This window comes from Papilio xuthus, unplaced genomic scaffold (genome assembly GCF_000836235.2).
Source record: "Papilio xuthus unplaced genomic scaffold, Pxut_1.1 DF827570.1, whole genome shotgun sequence".
Classification (NCBI taxonomy): Eukaryota; Metazoa; Arthropoda; class Insecta; order Lepidoptera; family Papilionidae; genus Papilio; species Papilio xuthus.
The window spans coordinates 4,350,475-4,364,762 of NW_013531079.1; the positions used below are offsets into that span (position 1 = coordinate 4,350,475).

The following is a 14,288-nucleotide window of genomic DNA, read 5'->3' on the forward strand; positions in this document are numbered from 1 at the left end:
TGGCGCTAGTGTGGCAACTATGGTCCGCCCTGAGGTATGGACGTTTTTAATAATTGAAATGAAAGCAAAGTTTTGCTTTGATTTTATGATGTTTTTCTATCTTTTTGTTTCAAAATACATGTATTTATTTAACTAATTTCTATTTTCAGTAATTTCACAAACCAAATTTTATTGCTATTCAAACTGTAGTTTATCTGCCGCACTAAGATTCTATTAAAGATGACTTAAACAACGCTTAGAGGAGATTATTTTATAACAAACGACATGTATACATACTCTTGGTCCGTATTCTGTTTTGCACATATTTCTTATGCTAAATTACAATAGTGAGTTACTTATTTATTATTATTTTTTTTAGTTAATTACGAGAACCTGTAGTCATGGAGATAAGTATAGGGATTACTTAAATACCCTGTCATACCTCATACATACATCCAATAAGACACCCTAAGAATCTTTTTATTCATCAATACCATTATGTGTAAAGTTATAAAATGATTCTTATTATCTTTATCTTTTTACTAACTATCACCCGCGACTCCGTCCGCGCGGTATTAAAAGAAAACATAAATAGTAGCCTATGCGTTCTTCCAGACTATGTTCTATATTCATGCCAAATTTCAGCGAGATATATTCAGCAGTTCTGGAGATACCTTTAAAAAACATCCATACATCCAAACATTCGCATTAATAAGTATGATTTGATGAAACAAAAAAAAGACCATGCTCATTTTATGATATCGTAAAGGCAAATAACACATTTACACAAGAACATTATAAAACTTAATATAAATATTGCAAAACGTTTTCTAATAACATTTCATCATATAATTGAGACCAGCATCTAGTTATATTCCTAACTCAAAAGTCCACCCTTTGACGGAGGGTAAATTTAAATCCCCCCTCCCCCTGCCCCCTGCCCCGGTCAGATAGGTGATACACCCTCTACAGCCTCTCTATCAACATCCGTAAATGAATTAGGAAGCGGAGATACCTCCTGAAACTCACCCCCAACCCCCCAACCCTTGCCTCCATCAATTCAAACCGACAAAATCGATTAAACAGAGACAGATGTATAGTATATCGTAAGTTAGAAAGAGATAGAGGTACACTCAACTAATTATTGTTCGGATGTAATTGGAAATCTGTTCCGTGTGTCGGTATATCTCTTTGATGTGCGTGTATCAATTTAAACGAAAATCTACACGACTTTATTGGTAATAGACATTTAGCTTGTTTTTTTTGCAGTTACATATGTTTTGTATTATTGAAGTATGTTTAATTATAATAAAAGTTGCCAAATTTTATACATTTGCGAAGTAATATTTAGTATTTTTAAACATCATCATCAGCTACTATATGTCACCACCGAGCGGCTCGGAGCCTACCCTAAGTTAGGGGTTATTAGGCCATAGTCAACCACGTTGGCCATGTGCGGGTTGACTTCACGATGTTTTGCTTGACCGTAAAAACGTCGAACAAATAATATGTAAATCGAAAATCGAAAAACACATTGGTATATAGCGGGATTCGAACCCAGGACCTGCCGATTACAAGTCAAGTGCTTTAACCCCTGAGGCACCGACGCTCTGTGACGCTCTTTTTTTTAAGTATATAAGTACATAAATACATAATCGTATCTTTAGCACTCGGGAAAAGAATATAAATTAATTTTTAATAATACATAAAAATAACCTACCATGGGCGTCGTTGAACACTTCGGTGTTCCCGCTGCTCGTTTGCCCCCTTCTGTTATAAAAAAAAACCTACTTATATTAGTTACCTACCTCTAAACAAAAGATGTTTGTGTTTTTGACCTCTTTGTCAATGGACACATTTTACACATATTCAGACAATCTGAAGCCTTAAATATAGAATTGCCCGCGACTTTGTCAGCGTGGTATGAAGAAGAGTATCATAAGTTACTTGCACACATATAAGCTACCTTCCAATAAAAGTCCTGTTAACATCGGAAAAAAACAAACAAACGCGGGTTTGCGGACATACAGACAAATAGAGAAAAGTAAAAGAAAAATAGAACATTTTTTTTTACTTATCTCTGGTTGTTATAAGCAACATAAATACATACATCTTGTTCATGAAATGTGAATTAATTATCGATGTTACATATTTAAAAACGCGGAATTAAAAAACGCTTATTATACTACACCTATGCTAAATTTCAGCGAGATTTATGCAGCCGTCCTGGAGATACCTTCAAACAAACATCCATCCATCCAAACATTCGCATTTATAATATTAAGTAAGATTTAAGTCAAAGTGTATGGTATATCGCACAGATAACGTAAGGTGAACACGAATGTCATTGACCTCTATACGCTGACAAGTAGCTAGGGCCGGACGGTGGCAGGGGGTTGTGGGGGCGAGGGGGGCAAGGGGGCGCAGGGGATGCCACCCTCATTGTGTTGCGTGTTCGCGTTTTGATTCAATATAAAATAACACAAAGAATTACAGATAATTTGGCTACTTTATCAAATTAAAAAATATTGTGAAAAATCTGCGTAATAATGGCTTAGTTATAAGTTTTTTCTTTTAAAGAATTTAAGAATCATGATGAAGTTATCATTAAAAGCAGATCATTATATTACTTATATCATCATCATCAACCTGCCCTTATCCCTATCGAGGGTCGCCACAGCATGTACTACTCCTCCATACATCTCTATCAGCCGTCATATCCGAGTCTACCCCCTTCTTACGCATAACCTCTTTCAAAGACCAAAAAAAGTATGGAATGATCCATACTTTTTTGGTCTTCCCCTACCCTTGTAGCCTTCATATTACTTATATGAAAAATACAATAAAAAAATGATTACGCAACGTTTTTGAATTACGATGTATCAGAGAAAGAATAAGAAAAATAGTCTATAAAAAACATAGTTGTTTAATCTTCGGAGTATTATAATATTATTACATTTAGTCCTCTTTCCCTTCCTACCCTTTTCCTTATGGATGGGAAGTGGAAGTGGACTTTCCGGGTGAGAGTATGCATGGGAAGGGAAAATATTTTCTTTCTGTACATCCTCTCCTCCGTTGATTAAAGGTAGGCAACGCATATGCAATTGCGTATGTCTATGGGCAACGGTCACTTCGCTATTTCAGTGATTTCAGGTGACCGCTCGCTCGTTTGCCACCTTATGATATAAAAAAATTACATATTCCAGTATAGAGAATTTCCTTCTTTATTAAAATTGAGGCAAGTTAATTTCTAAAGCTCTATATTTTATTTTAAAAATCCGTAACAAATGTATTTATGCCATTTATAAATTCCAACAATGGAAACGCACCACCACCCTCGACACGGCTGAAAATGGCGTTAGCTACCCTAATAAAGACATAAACAAGCCAATTTCGACCTTAACACCTTACAACAACAGAGTTCCAATTTGTATAAAACAACTTTGAATTTGATCAATTTTACAAATGCAAACATGCGAAAATAAGCTCTTTCCAATTATCTATAGAGCTTATTTTAGATTGCATAGAATATGTATTTTTTGTTTTTCAATACAAACATTTTGCTATACGAAAATAAACTCTATCAGATGAAGTTAAGTTTGAATTTCTTTTGTTGTTATATTTGCGAGTTGTACGCAAGGCAATGTTACCTCGGGTCGCGCAAAACTCAATATTTCTTCCTTGATCACCGTTTTCGTGATCTGCAAGGAAAATGAGTTGTACATACATTTTAAAACATCGTTCGCTGAAAAGAATTTATAAAAGGTGATGACCTCGTGACTGAATAAAAGAATGCTAAATAACAACATCGAAATCTTATCTTACTAATATTATAAATGCGAATGTTTAAATGGACGGATGTTTGTTAGAAGGTATCTCCAGAACGGCTGTATGGATCTTGATGAAATTTGGCATACATGTAGATCATAGTCTGGAAGAACACATAGGCTACTTATTATGTTTCTTAAATCCGCGCGGACGGAGTTGCGGGCGACAGCTAGTATGTACATACATTTTGATATGCGACATCTAAACATTCGCATTTGTAATATTAGTAAGAAGTAAAAATAGCAGACACGTTACTTTGAAACACTGTTTTTTAATCCAGAAAAAGATTGTACCTGCGGCGTATTGTGGACGCCCTCTGCCCCTCTACGGGGACACAGGACTTTAAGTCCAGTAAGTCAAGTCCGAAAAAGATTAGAAACAGAAATGAAAGACGACTAAGTTAGGATTCGTAGTATACATAAGACAAATCATAGGCGTTTTTACGCCTTTGTTACAGATCGGATTCGATATTTTATCTCTTTCATTTGAAGGCGAATGAGAGGGATAGAAATATTATAGTTTTGAAATTGTTACGATAGTAGAAACATTTCGTTGATATGTTGATGTTTTAAATTTGTGAAGTTTACATTAAAAAAAACTTTGACGTTCCTTAATAACACAAAAGGTAAATATCTATCACAACACAGAGGTCTATGAGAGCGGTTATCAGAAAGCTTTGTGGAAGGCTTCAGCGACGCTCGTCCGCTAGAATTACCATTTAAATTGTTCTGTCCGTACCTCACCTAGGGCTGCCAAAAACTTAATAACTAGTATTATATACGCGAATATTTTCCACTAATATTTATTACCACACTATGTGTAGCCCGCGACTCCTTCTGCATGGTATTAAAAAACTCAATTTACTTGCCTACTCGTTCCTCCAAACTGTGTTCTACATCTATACCAAATTACAGAGAGATCAGTTAAGTCGTTCTGAAGATCAAACAAACAAACATCCATCCATCCAATCATTTGTATTTATAATATTAGTAAGAAGTAAGATAACTCCATAATGGATCATCGGATTTTTTTCTAAAAAGTAATTACGTGCCCACTATTTCCTCCTGTAATGCGAAAACATTAAACTTAACTCATTAATGAAATATTTAAGCAATCTAAAATATTTAATACTATAATTACTAGCTTTGTAATTTTTGTTAAAAAGTTCAAATAAATTTGTCGCGTGACTAAAACATATCAAAGTTAGGGCGGTATGTACCTTGAACTGGCAACAGCTGTGCTTACCAAATAGAAAACACGTTTAAGTTATTACTTAATCACATTTGTAATGTTACTAATGTGGTAAACTAAAAATATGACTAATCGTCAGTTTCTGAGACCAATATTTTTAGCAGTTCGCGTTGCTTCAATAGATATTTTCGTTGTTTAACTTTGTAACTAGATGGCGTTGTAAGAATCCTTAATGCTGTTACGTTTTTGTTCCCGCATATTATTGTTATATGTCCGTCTCCTGGCTTTAAGCTACCTCCTCACCAATTTTCAGGCATATCGGTAAAGCCGTTCTTAAGTTTAAATACTATATATATATATATATAGAGAGAGAGAGAGAGATGAAATGCAAAGCACTGTTGTGTCAACCCTATTCGTAGCAGGTAAAACTTGGCTAGGAATTTAACTTGCAAAACGCTGCCACCTCCACACCGGCGCACCGGAGAGCCTTTTGTACCTACATCTGATATTTGAGCACTAAATTATTTTTCCTTTAGCCTCGGATACTGGTACTACGAGAAAAATAACACTGAAATTGGAAAAGAATTTCAATTTCAGAACGTTTTTAGATTAAATTTTTATTATTATTTTTTATTCCACAAATAAACAATTGTTTTGGTTATTTTTTTGGCTTATAGCAGCAACATTTTTAGGATAATCCTAAATAAATCCTATTTGTAGTTAGGAACGTTTTCAAACATTCCTAATATGTGTTTTACTTTTTATTTCAATACAGTTTTACGATTTAAAATAATGGTAATAATAACCTCTAATATAATATAATACGTGAAATATTTGTTTTTTGTTTGCTTATTTGCGCTAAAAACTTTGCTTAGACGGCGTAGCGCCGTTGTAGCGTGCGGCGTAGCTCTAAACGTAGCTGATTATATAGTCTACGCAAGCGTTACATCGTCGTGTATATTTGATAATAATTTATGTATTTTTCACTATATTTATTAATTTACTATGTTGATTACTATGTTCAAATTATATAAGCTATCATTGCTTTATAAACGAGCGTTTCTATTCAAACGAAAACGTTTTTATTTCGTTTTAAACTTATTTATCTGTTACACATAAAATAAAACCTTTTAAAAATCAACAGTTTATATTGTAAAAGTCGTACAAATGATAGAACATTTGTCAACATAATCGTTATTCATATATCGTTGTGTAAAACAATACCTTTTGGCAATCGGTATATTTGGCATGGCCTTCGTGGTCCGTCGATTTTTACTACTTAAAAATACGAGATATAAAAATAACGTTCACATCGAATAAATACGTATATAAATGTTTTTATGATTACAACAATTAAAGTATCTTTATTACAAAAATAAAACAATTAAGATTAAGATATACTTGTGCGTTATTTTTATAAACATGTTACTTGTTTTGAGTACAGAAACTTATCTTAAAAACCTTTGTCTCATGTCTTAACCGCTAGGAAATATCTATGACACGCCTTTGTTCCCGTGACATAGAATTAAACAAAGGATTTTCGCATACATTGATGTTGTTTGCTTATTAAAATTATTAATAAATTAATTAAAATATAGTACAATGTCATCATCTCATATTTTATTCAAATTCTACCTGTCGCCCTCGACTCCGTCCATGAAGAATAAAAGAAACTTAATTAGTACCCAATGTGTTCTTCTAGGATACATCTATCTTCGACATCTATGTCAAATTTCTTCGAGATCCATGCAGCGGTTCTGGAGATATCTTGTAATAAACATCCATCCATACAAACATTCGAATTAATAATATTAGTAAAATTTAAAGTTTAAAATTAATGTCAGTTACATGTTTGTATATCGTAGTAATAATTCCGAATCTCGTAAGTAATAGTAAAGTCGTGTATTTGACCAGGTTTGTGGCACCCCTATGACCTACAAAGTGTATACTGGGGGTGAATGCCAACCCTGTGCCACCCTCCTTTTATGCATAACTTAAGTTACATCCTTTATTATCGTTACGTTTTTTGTAACAATACTTTAATTTTTTTGCTAGTATTTTTATACTTAAGTATTTTTTAAATTTATTTTACTTAGAGAATTAAATTTAAAGTTTCTGACTTAAGTAAGTCATGTCAGGTGGAAGAAATAATAATCTTAAGAAATAAATAAATAAGTAATGTAAAAAAATAGTTAAGTTTGAATAATTTATCAGATAATATAATAAGATAGGTATGGTTTTGTAGAGATCTGTTAGTTTCACTTAGTAGAGTTTTGTTTGTGAGCTTACAACTTAGATTACTTAATGATGATTTGTAAATCGTGTGTTTACTATCTCCCGCTCTATCGACTGCCGACAGCGGCGCAAGTTTTTGGCACACATCGCTGAAGACGCCTCATTCTACGAGACACATTGCAATTCCATTAGTCGGTAATAAATACAGCTTGGATCTCTACGCGAACCATCTTACAATTTGGGGTCACAAGGAGCGGGAACAAAGGAATCTAGCTCCTCGACAGGGACGGAAACGTCGCGGCCCGGCGCTGGGGGCGAGCGGTGGCGCGCGGTGGCTGCGCGGGGCGCGCGGCCGGGGGTGGAGGCGGAACCCAGTTACGCGAGCTCGATTCCCGGGGACTCCGGGACCGGGATCGATGTTGGCTCGTATCTGGTTTTTTCGGACACTATACTAACTGGGAGGGGTGAACGAACGGCGTTATGTAAGGCGCGGGTCGATAGCGAGGGCGGCGGGGGGTGCGCAGGGCACGGGCGGGGGGCGACGGTCATGCGCGCGGCGCTCGTCCCCGCCGGCACTACGGCTCGCGCGCGCCTCCGCGACGGACGTGCCCCGTTTTCTTTTTACCGCGTTTTTCGTTTCCCTTTCGTTCTTTCCGTTTATGATTTGAGCCAAAATGTCGAAGGGCGATAGTGAACAGCAGAACGGGTCGGGCGAGGAGTCCAAGACCAACCTGATCATCAACTACCTGCCGCAGAGCATGACACAGGAGGAGATCCGCAGCCTGTTCTCGAGCATCGGCGAGGTGGAGTCCTGCAAACTGATACGCAATAAGGGCGCCGCCTTCCCCGATGCGCTCAACCACGCGTTGCACGGCGGCGGACAAAGCCTCGGCTACGCCTTCGTTAACTACCACCGGCCCGAGGATGCTGAGAAGGCTATCAACACGCTGAATGGGCTGCGGCTGCAGAACAAAACCATAAAGGTGTCCTACGCCCGCCCGAGCAGCGAGGCCATCAAGGGCGCCAACCTGTACGTGTCCGGCCTGCCCAAGACGATGACGCAGTCGGAGCTGGAGCGGCTGTTCAGCCCTTACGGACGCATCATCACGTCGAGGATCCTGTGCGAAAACTCCGGCGGGCGGCCCTTCACCGGTGGCGAGCAAGGCCTCTCCAAAGGCGTTGGCTTCATCCGCTTCGACCAGCGTGTAGAGGCAGAGCGCGCCATCCAGGAGCTAAACGGGACGGTGCCGAAGGGCGCTTCGGAGCCGATTACCGTCAAGTTCGCCAACAACCCCAGTAATAACGGTAAGGCATTGGCGCCATTAGCCGCGTACCTGCCGGCCGCCCTGCGCTTCCCTGCGCCACTCGGTCGCTTCAGCTCGGGCAAGTCCCTGCTTGCCATCAACAAGGGCCTCCAGCGCTACAGTCCGCTGGCCGGCGAGCTGTTGGGCGGAGTGTTGCCCGGCGCCGTCGGCTCCGAGTGGTGCATCTTTGTCTACAACCTGGCACCCGAGACCGAGGAGAACGTGCTCTGGCAGCTGTTTGGCCCGTTCGGCGCCGTGCAGAGCGTGAAGGTTATTCGCGACTTGCAGACCAACAAGTGCAAGGGCTACGGCTTCATCACCATGACCAACTACGACGAGGCGGTCGTCGCGATACAGTCGCTCAACGGGTACACGCTCGGCAACAGAGTGCTGCAGGTCAGCTTCAAGACCAACAAGATAAAGACGATCTAAGCGGTCGTCCGCTCTCGGCCTAGCCGGGCGCTAGGACGGCACGGCAGGCGCGCACCCATACACCCGCATCACCCGCCGGGACCCCCTGCCCCGGACGACGCCCGGGACCCCGTTAACATAAGTATTGAGTAGATAATGTATCGAGTAGATGTAACAGGCCCTTTGTCCAGCGCCACCGCCCCGCTGCCCCTCCGCCCCGCCGCCGCGCGCGCGAATTGGGTTAAGTGTTTCAGGAAATCAAAATGGCGGAATGGAGCGGCGCCGCGCGCATCCGGCAACATGGCGGACGTTGAATGAAGGGCCGCGGCCTGCGATGTGGCCGATGTGGACGTGCGCAGGTACCAGATGCGAGGCATCGGAGGGCGCCGCGCCGCTCGCCGGGACCACGGCGCCCGACACGCTCGGCAACTCGTCAGCTCGGCATACGTCGTCAATACATGACAATCGACTTCGCTTATGAAAGGTTGTGGTTAACGAGAAAATAGGTTTTTGGATATTAAGAAATAATAATTAGCAATAATAGCCGTAAAGCTATCCATTTAGACGTTCATATCGCAATGTCGGCCGCGACCGGCGCCGCCGACCGCACTCCGCCGAAAGCACTCCGCCGAACTAAAATACTGTTATATTGTTAAAGATTCGAAGAATATATATTATCTATACGTATATTTTAATCATATATTAACTAATTAAGGATGAAAACTAATCAAAAACTGTGATAGGTTTTGATAAAATTTTAAAATAAAAACGAACGAAACGAGGTGCGACGTGAGTCGTAGCGCAGGCCTTCTACGTCTCGTCTACGTAGGCTACGACGGCCACGGCGGCTACGCAGCCACGGCCACGGCCACGGGGCTAGGTTAGGTTTTGAGATACGTTTTAAAGCGAGCTAGCACGAGGGACGGATTACGATCTAGGGATTCAGCACACAAAGCGGAGGGAGATGGGGAAAATCGATTCAGCTGTTCCGGGCACCCGGGAGGGGGTAGGTGGGGGCGCCCGGCCCCTCCCGCCCCAGCCCGGGACACCCGGGGGGGGGAGGGCTCCTTTAGCGGAACTATGGTGCGTATTAGTCTAACAATTTCATAAAATTGAAATGAATGTCTAAACATATGCTCGGTACCTGCTAAATAATATAAATGTATGGATGCGGCCCTGCGTCTATTCGAAGTAGGCTTTAATCGTCTAGTTTAAATGGAAATTTGTAAATAGGAAATTTGTTTAAAAAAAAGTTAAATATAATAGAAATAATCTCGCCGCGTCCGTAAGGCAGCAGCCACCACATCGCAGCCCCGCCGCGCCGCGCACCCCGCCGCGCACCCCGCCCGGCGCCGGCGCGGCGCGGGCGCATCCGAAGACCTATTGAACAAACATCGAACTTGAATAGATTAAATATCGTGCCGTCCTAACGACCCTACGACTTTTGTAAAAAAATATATACTTAAATATATGTAAAAACAGTTTTGTAACATTTCAAATATTACTAATAGGTACGCATTACATACCAAATGAGATAAAATTTACAAGTATTTATATATTTATTATAAATGTAAATCGTGCAATAACTGATAGTCGATAATTTAATGAAAATATATTAAACAAATTAACTCGAAGAGACGTTAATCGTAATGTCAGTGTGGTTGCGAGATTGCCGCGTTACTATTTATTGTACTCTATTGGTTTGTCCCGGACACCCGGCCCACTCGCCCTCCCGCCCGTGGAGCCAGCAATTGCTATAACATTTTATTTAACATTTAAAAAAAAACAAAAAAAAAGCTTTCCGGCTTTATTTTCCGGCTGCTTTACATTCCAATTTAGTATTAATGCGTTTTATTATTAGGTACACTAAATTAATTTAGTCGAATTGTAAGTTACCAGAAGGTTCGCGAACGTCAGTTTGACATTACGTCACATTTGCCGCCAATTCGACGTTCGGAAACTTGTCAAATATGAATGTTTGATTTGAAACTAACGGATAGCGATGTCGGTTCATTTGGACGGCAGTGTTATGCACAATTATGCATATTATATGCTTCGATAGCGAAGTCTTAGGTTTATAATAATTGTTGTATTTTGTGTTTTAATGGATCTACTTATCTCTAGTCAGCTCCGTTAACTCGGGCGGTATAATAATTTAAATAATACTCGATGTTGGTATAAATTATTTGTCGTGTTTCTCTGTTTGTAGTTTCATGAAATGTAATTATTTAGTTTAGTTCGTATAACTTGTATTTCGCTTTTGAAAATTAGGCGTTTGAAAATTTTTAATGAAATTTTGATATTATGAAATCGGTGAGGTGACCTAAATTGATTTATTTATTAGAGAAATATATCGGGCGATTGATGGATAGTTGTGAGTGAGTCGAGAGCTGCGGTTGTTTGATATTTATGCATACATACTATGTGGTAAGAGAGAGCGTACGTCCGTTCCAATTTTTCCTTGGTTTCAGTTTTTTGGGATGACGTAAAATATTATAAAAGGAAACAGAAAACACCAAATTTTAACTCATCGACTTTTTAGATAATAAATATTGATAATTATGAAATTGCAACATATTTTGGAGCGAACTGTTGGTTGGTTATGGTTAGATGTACTAAACGGTTAGGATATGGTCAACAGTTACATTGCGGGAGTTACTTAGTAGAATGTTTTGTGCGTTTCCTTGCGGTTGCTGTGCGGTACGCCGCGCGGTCTCCGTGCGGTTACGAACGTCGATCAAATTATAATAATTAAATGATAGTGCTCAATAAATAGCTTAGATAACGATGAGCCTGATAGTGGCGTAAAATAACTGGAAAAGCAATAAATTAAACTTGTGAATTTTAAGCCATTACACACGATTAGGTATGCTACAATATTATTAACCTAATATTTTTATATGTATTTTAAAAATATACTATCATATCTTCATAGTTGTAAGCGGTCGACTAGCAAAACCTTCTACTAATGATATTTATGAGGAGGCCTTGATGACCGCCGACACAAAATGGCGGCGGGGGGCAGTTTTGCCGCAGATATGTAGGAAAGTTTAGGTTAGGATCGGCTGGAGGAGATCGGGCGATGGATAAGCAATATTGGCCAGCGGTAGACGGCGGTCAAGGCCTCCGCGCGTGCCCTCCGCAGCGCCATTGTACGAGGCGACGTGGACACAGGGCCCCGCGGCCGACTCCTGTAGGTGACAAGGGATAATCAGACCTATCATCAATAGCATAACGGCTACTTTTTGAACGGTGTTTTGAAGCATTTTTTAAGAAATTATAAAAAAAAAATAATGATATTATAAAAAATAATGGTAAAGAATTGGCAACACAGAAACAATACTCTAAATACGCATAGGCTAATTGACATTGAGGCTGTGAAAATTAGCAAAAATAAAAATAAATACACGTGACGAATGACCTTAATTAATTAAATTAATGGTTAAGCGGGTTCGCGGGACGAAGGGGGGATGCGACGTTACTAATGTTTAAGAGATATGTCGCGTGCGAATGTCCCACTGAGGCGACCTTTTGTTACGTCTCAGGAACACCTCACTTTTGGATGAATTTTTAAATCACACGAGTTCAATGCATTCACGTATCAAACAGATGTTAGTGGGAATTCGAGGGAAATGTAGACAACCGAGCACTGCGCGGGCACATCCCTAGCGGTGCTCGGCTGCTGCTAGGAAGACTGGCTCGCGGATTCTGTCAGACGAGGCACAAACATTATTCATTCCGGTACATTACTGCGCTTCGTTCGGCGTATGTATCATGCTATCACGCGTATTAAATGGTTAATGGCCCATATAATAAGTAAATCAATCGATAGTTCCGACGAAATGACGCGAGCGTACGACTGTACATGTCCAGGTGATGAGATGAAGTGATAGAACGACGTCGGTCGATGCGCTAGCGTTCTCTATGCATGTGTAGGGTGCAGCTTGTCAGTGTGTGAGGGGAACCGCCCGGGCCCGTCCGCGTGCACAAAGTTAAGAGCGGCCGGGACCGATCCGATTCTCATAGTTAAGTCACAAATGAATGAAAAGAAATCTTCCATAGGAAATAAATATGTAAGTTACACTACGCGCCTCGCGTGAGGATCGTCCGAAATGTTGTGTCGCCTCTGGCCGGCGCTAGTCTATGCTCAATAGCCGCGCTAGTGCTGCGACACAACGCGCGGCGTATCGATACCAGAGCACCTATCGATAACGAGTCACGTTTGGAATATCTTTCACGCGCCGGCGACTCGAGACATCGACTAAATGTTACTTCATACGTGAATACGCTCGTGAGTTTGATGTAAATGCAATATGCAAGGCATAAGAACCTCCTATTTCAGCGCTGCGCGGCTATATTGTTGTAAAATTATTAAAAATAAATATTTAATAATATAAAAACTATGTTTGCTCATCGGGTACTTCCTCGTCTTTTGGATCTGTTTCTCTAGTAGGTAGCTTTTAGACTTTACTCCTAATAGTTTTATAATGTTATAGCCAATCGCGGCAATTCTTTATCCTTAGCCCATACTCATCGTCACATTCGGCGGATAATAAATGGCGCCAACTAATTTTATTAACTGCATTTATTTAATTTTATTATTAATTTAATCTGTACTAGTCACAACTAAGTCGGCAATGTAATTAGATGTAATATTTAACAAGTATTTATTGCGATATCTGCTTTGTTTTGTGTACTCGTTTAGTTTAAGTAATTTATTTATAATAAATTTGTCCGCATTGTACTTAAGTTAAGTATTTATAAGTTTCTAATGCCGATTTATCCGCACCACTTTATTATAGACAGTGAATAATAGCGACAAAAGAACGGAACCTAAAATTAAATCCAAATAACCACTCTAACCATATCCAATATAAAAAAAAACTGTAGTAACAAACAGTATTTAGCTTACGACAAAGTCGGGTAAACTGCAGAATGCAATAAATATGTAAATAGAAACGATATTGGCATCGGACCGGCTTCGAGTAAGCGAATTATAAACGAATAGTTTACGAATATTAAAAACGATTAGATGAATTGATTATTAATTGAAAATAAAACATCATAATATCAATTTCACTGTCTATTTATTAGGATATCGTTTTCGGTGTTGATTCCTCTATCGAACTGCGTTGCACAAGTTTGTTCCCATTGCGTAGTGATGTGCCATGTTGTCGATACTTCAGCTGTCATCGCGCAAATTATATATTGCAAAAAACAAAAGAACAAACCTATATGTATAATATCTATCAGACTTGGAGTTTTTATAGCTTACAGTAGGTGCAGTGTTAATCTCTTTCTTACTTTCTCTTCTCTCTTCTCTCGTTTTCTCTTTCCTCT

General features: G+C 39.7%; 1 protein-coding gene across 1 annotated transcript; it reads left to right on the forward strand.

Moving 5' to 3' along the window:
• Positions 1 to 7,825: 7,825 nt before the first annotated feature.
• On the forward strand, positions 7,826 to 9,958 carry LOC106118557 (ELAV-like protein 2). The gene has a single exon (XM_013313222.1). The coding sequence runs from the start codon at positions 7,908 to 7,910 to the stop codon at positions 8,967 to 8,969; it is 1,062 nt and encodes a 353-aa protein (XP_013168676.1). The 5' UTR covers positions 7,826 to 7,907; the 3' UTR covers positions 8,970 to 9,958.
• The last annotated feature ends 4,330 nt before the right edge of the window (positions 9,959 to 14,288 follow it).

Bases quoted from the DNA above. Each gene is read 5' to 3' on its own strand.
- LOC106118557 (XM_013313222.1), top strand. From the start codon at position 7,908: ATGTCGAAGGGCGATAGTGAACAGCAGAACGGGTCGGGCGAGGAGTCC.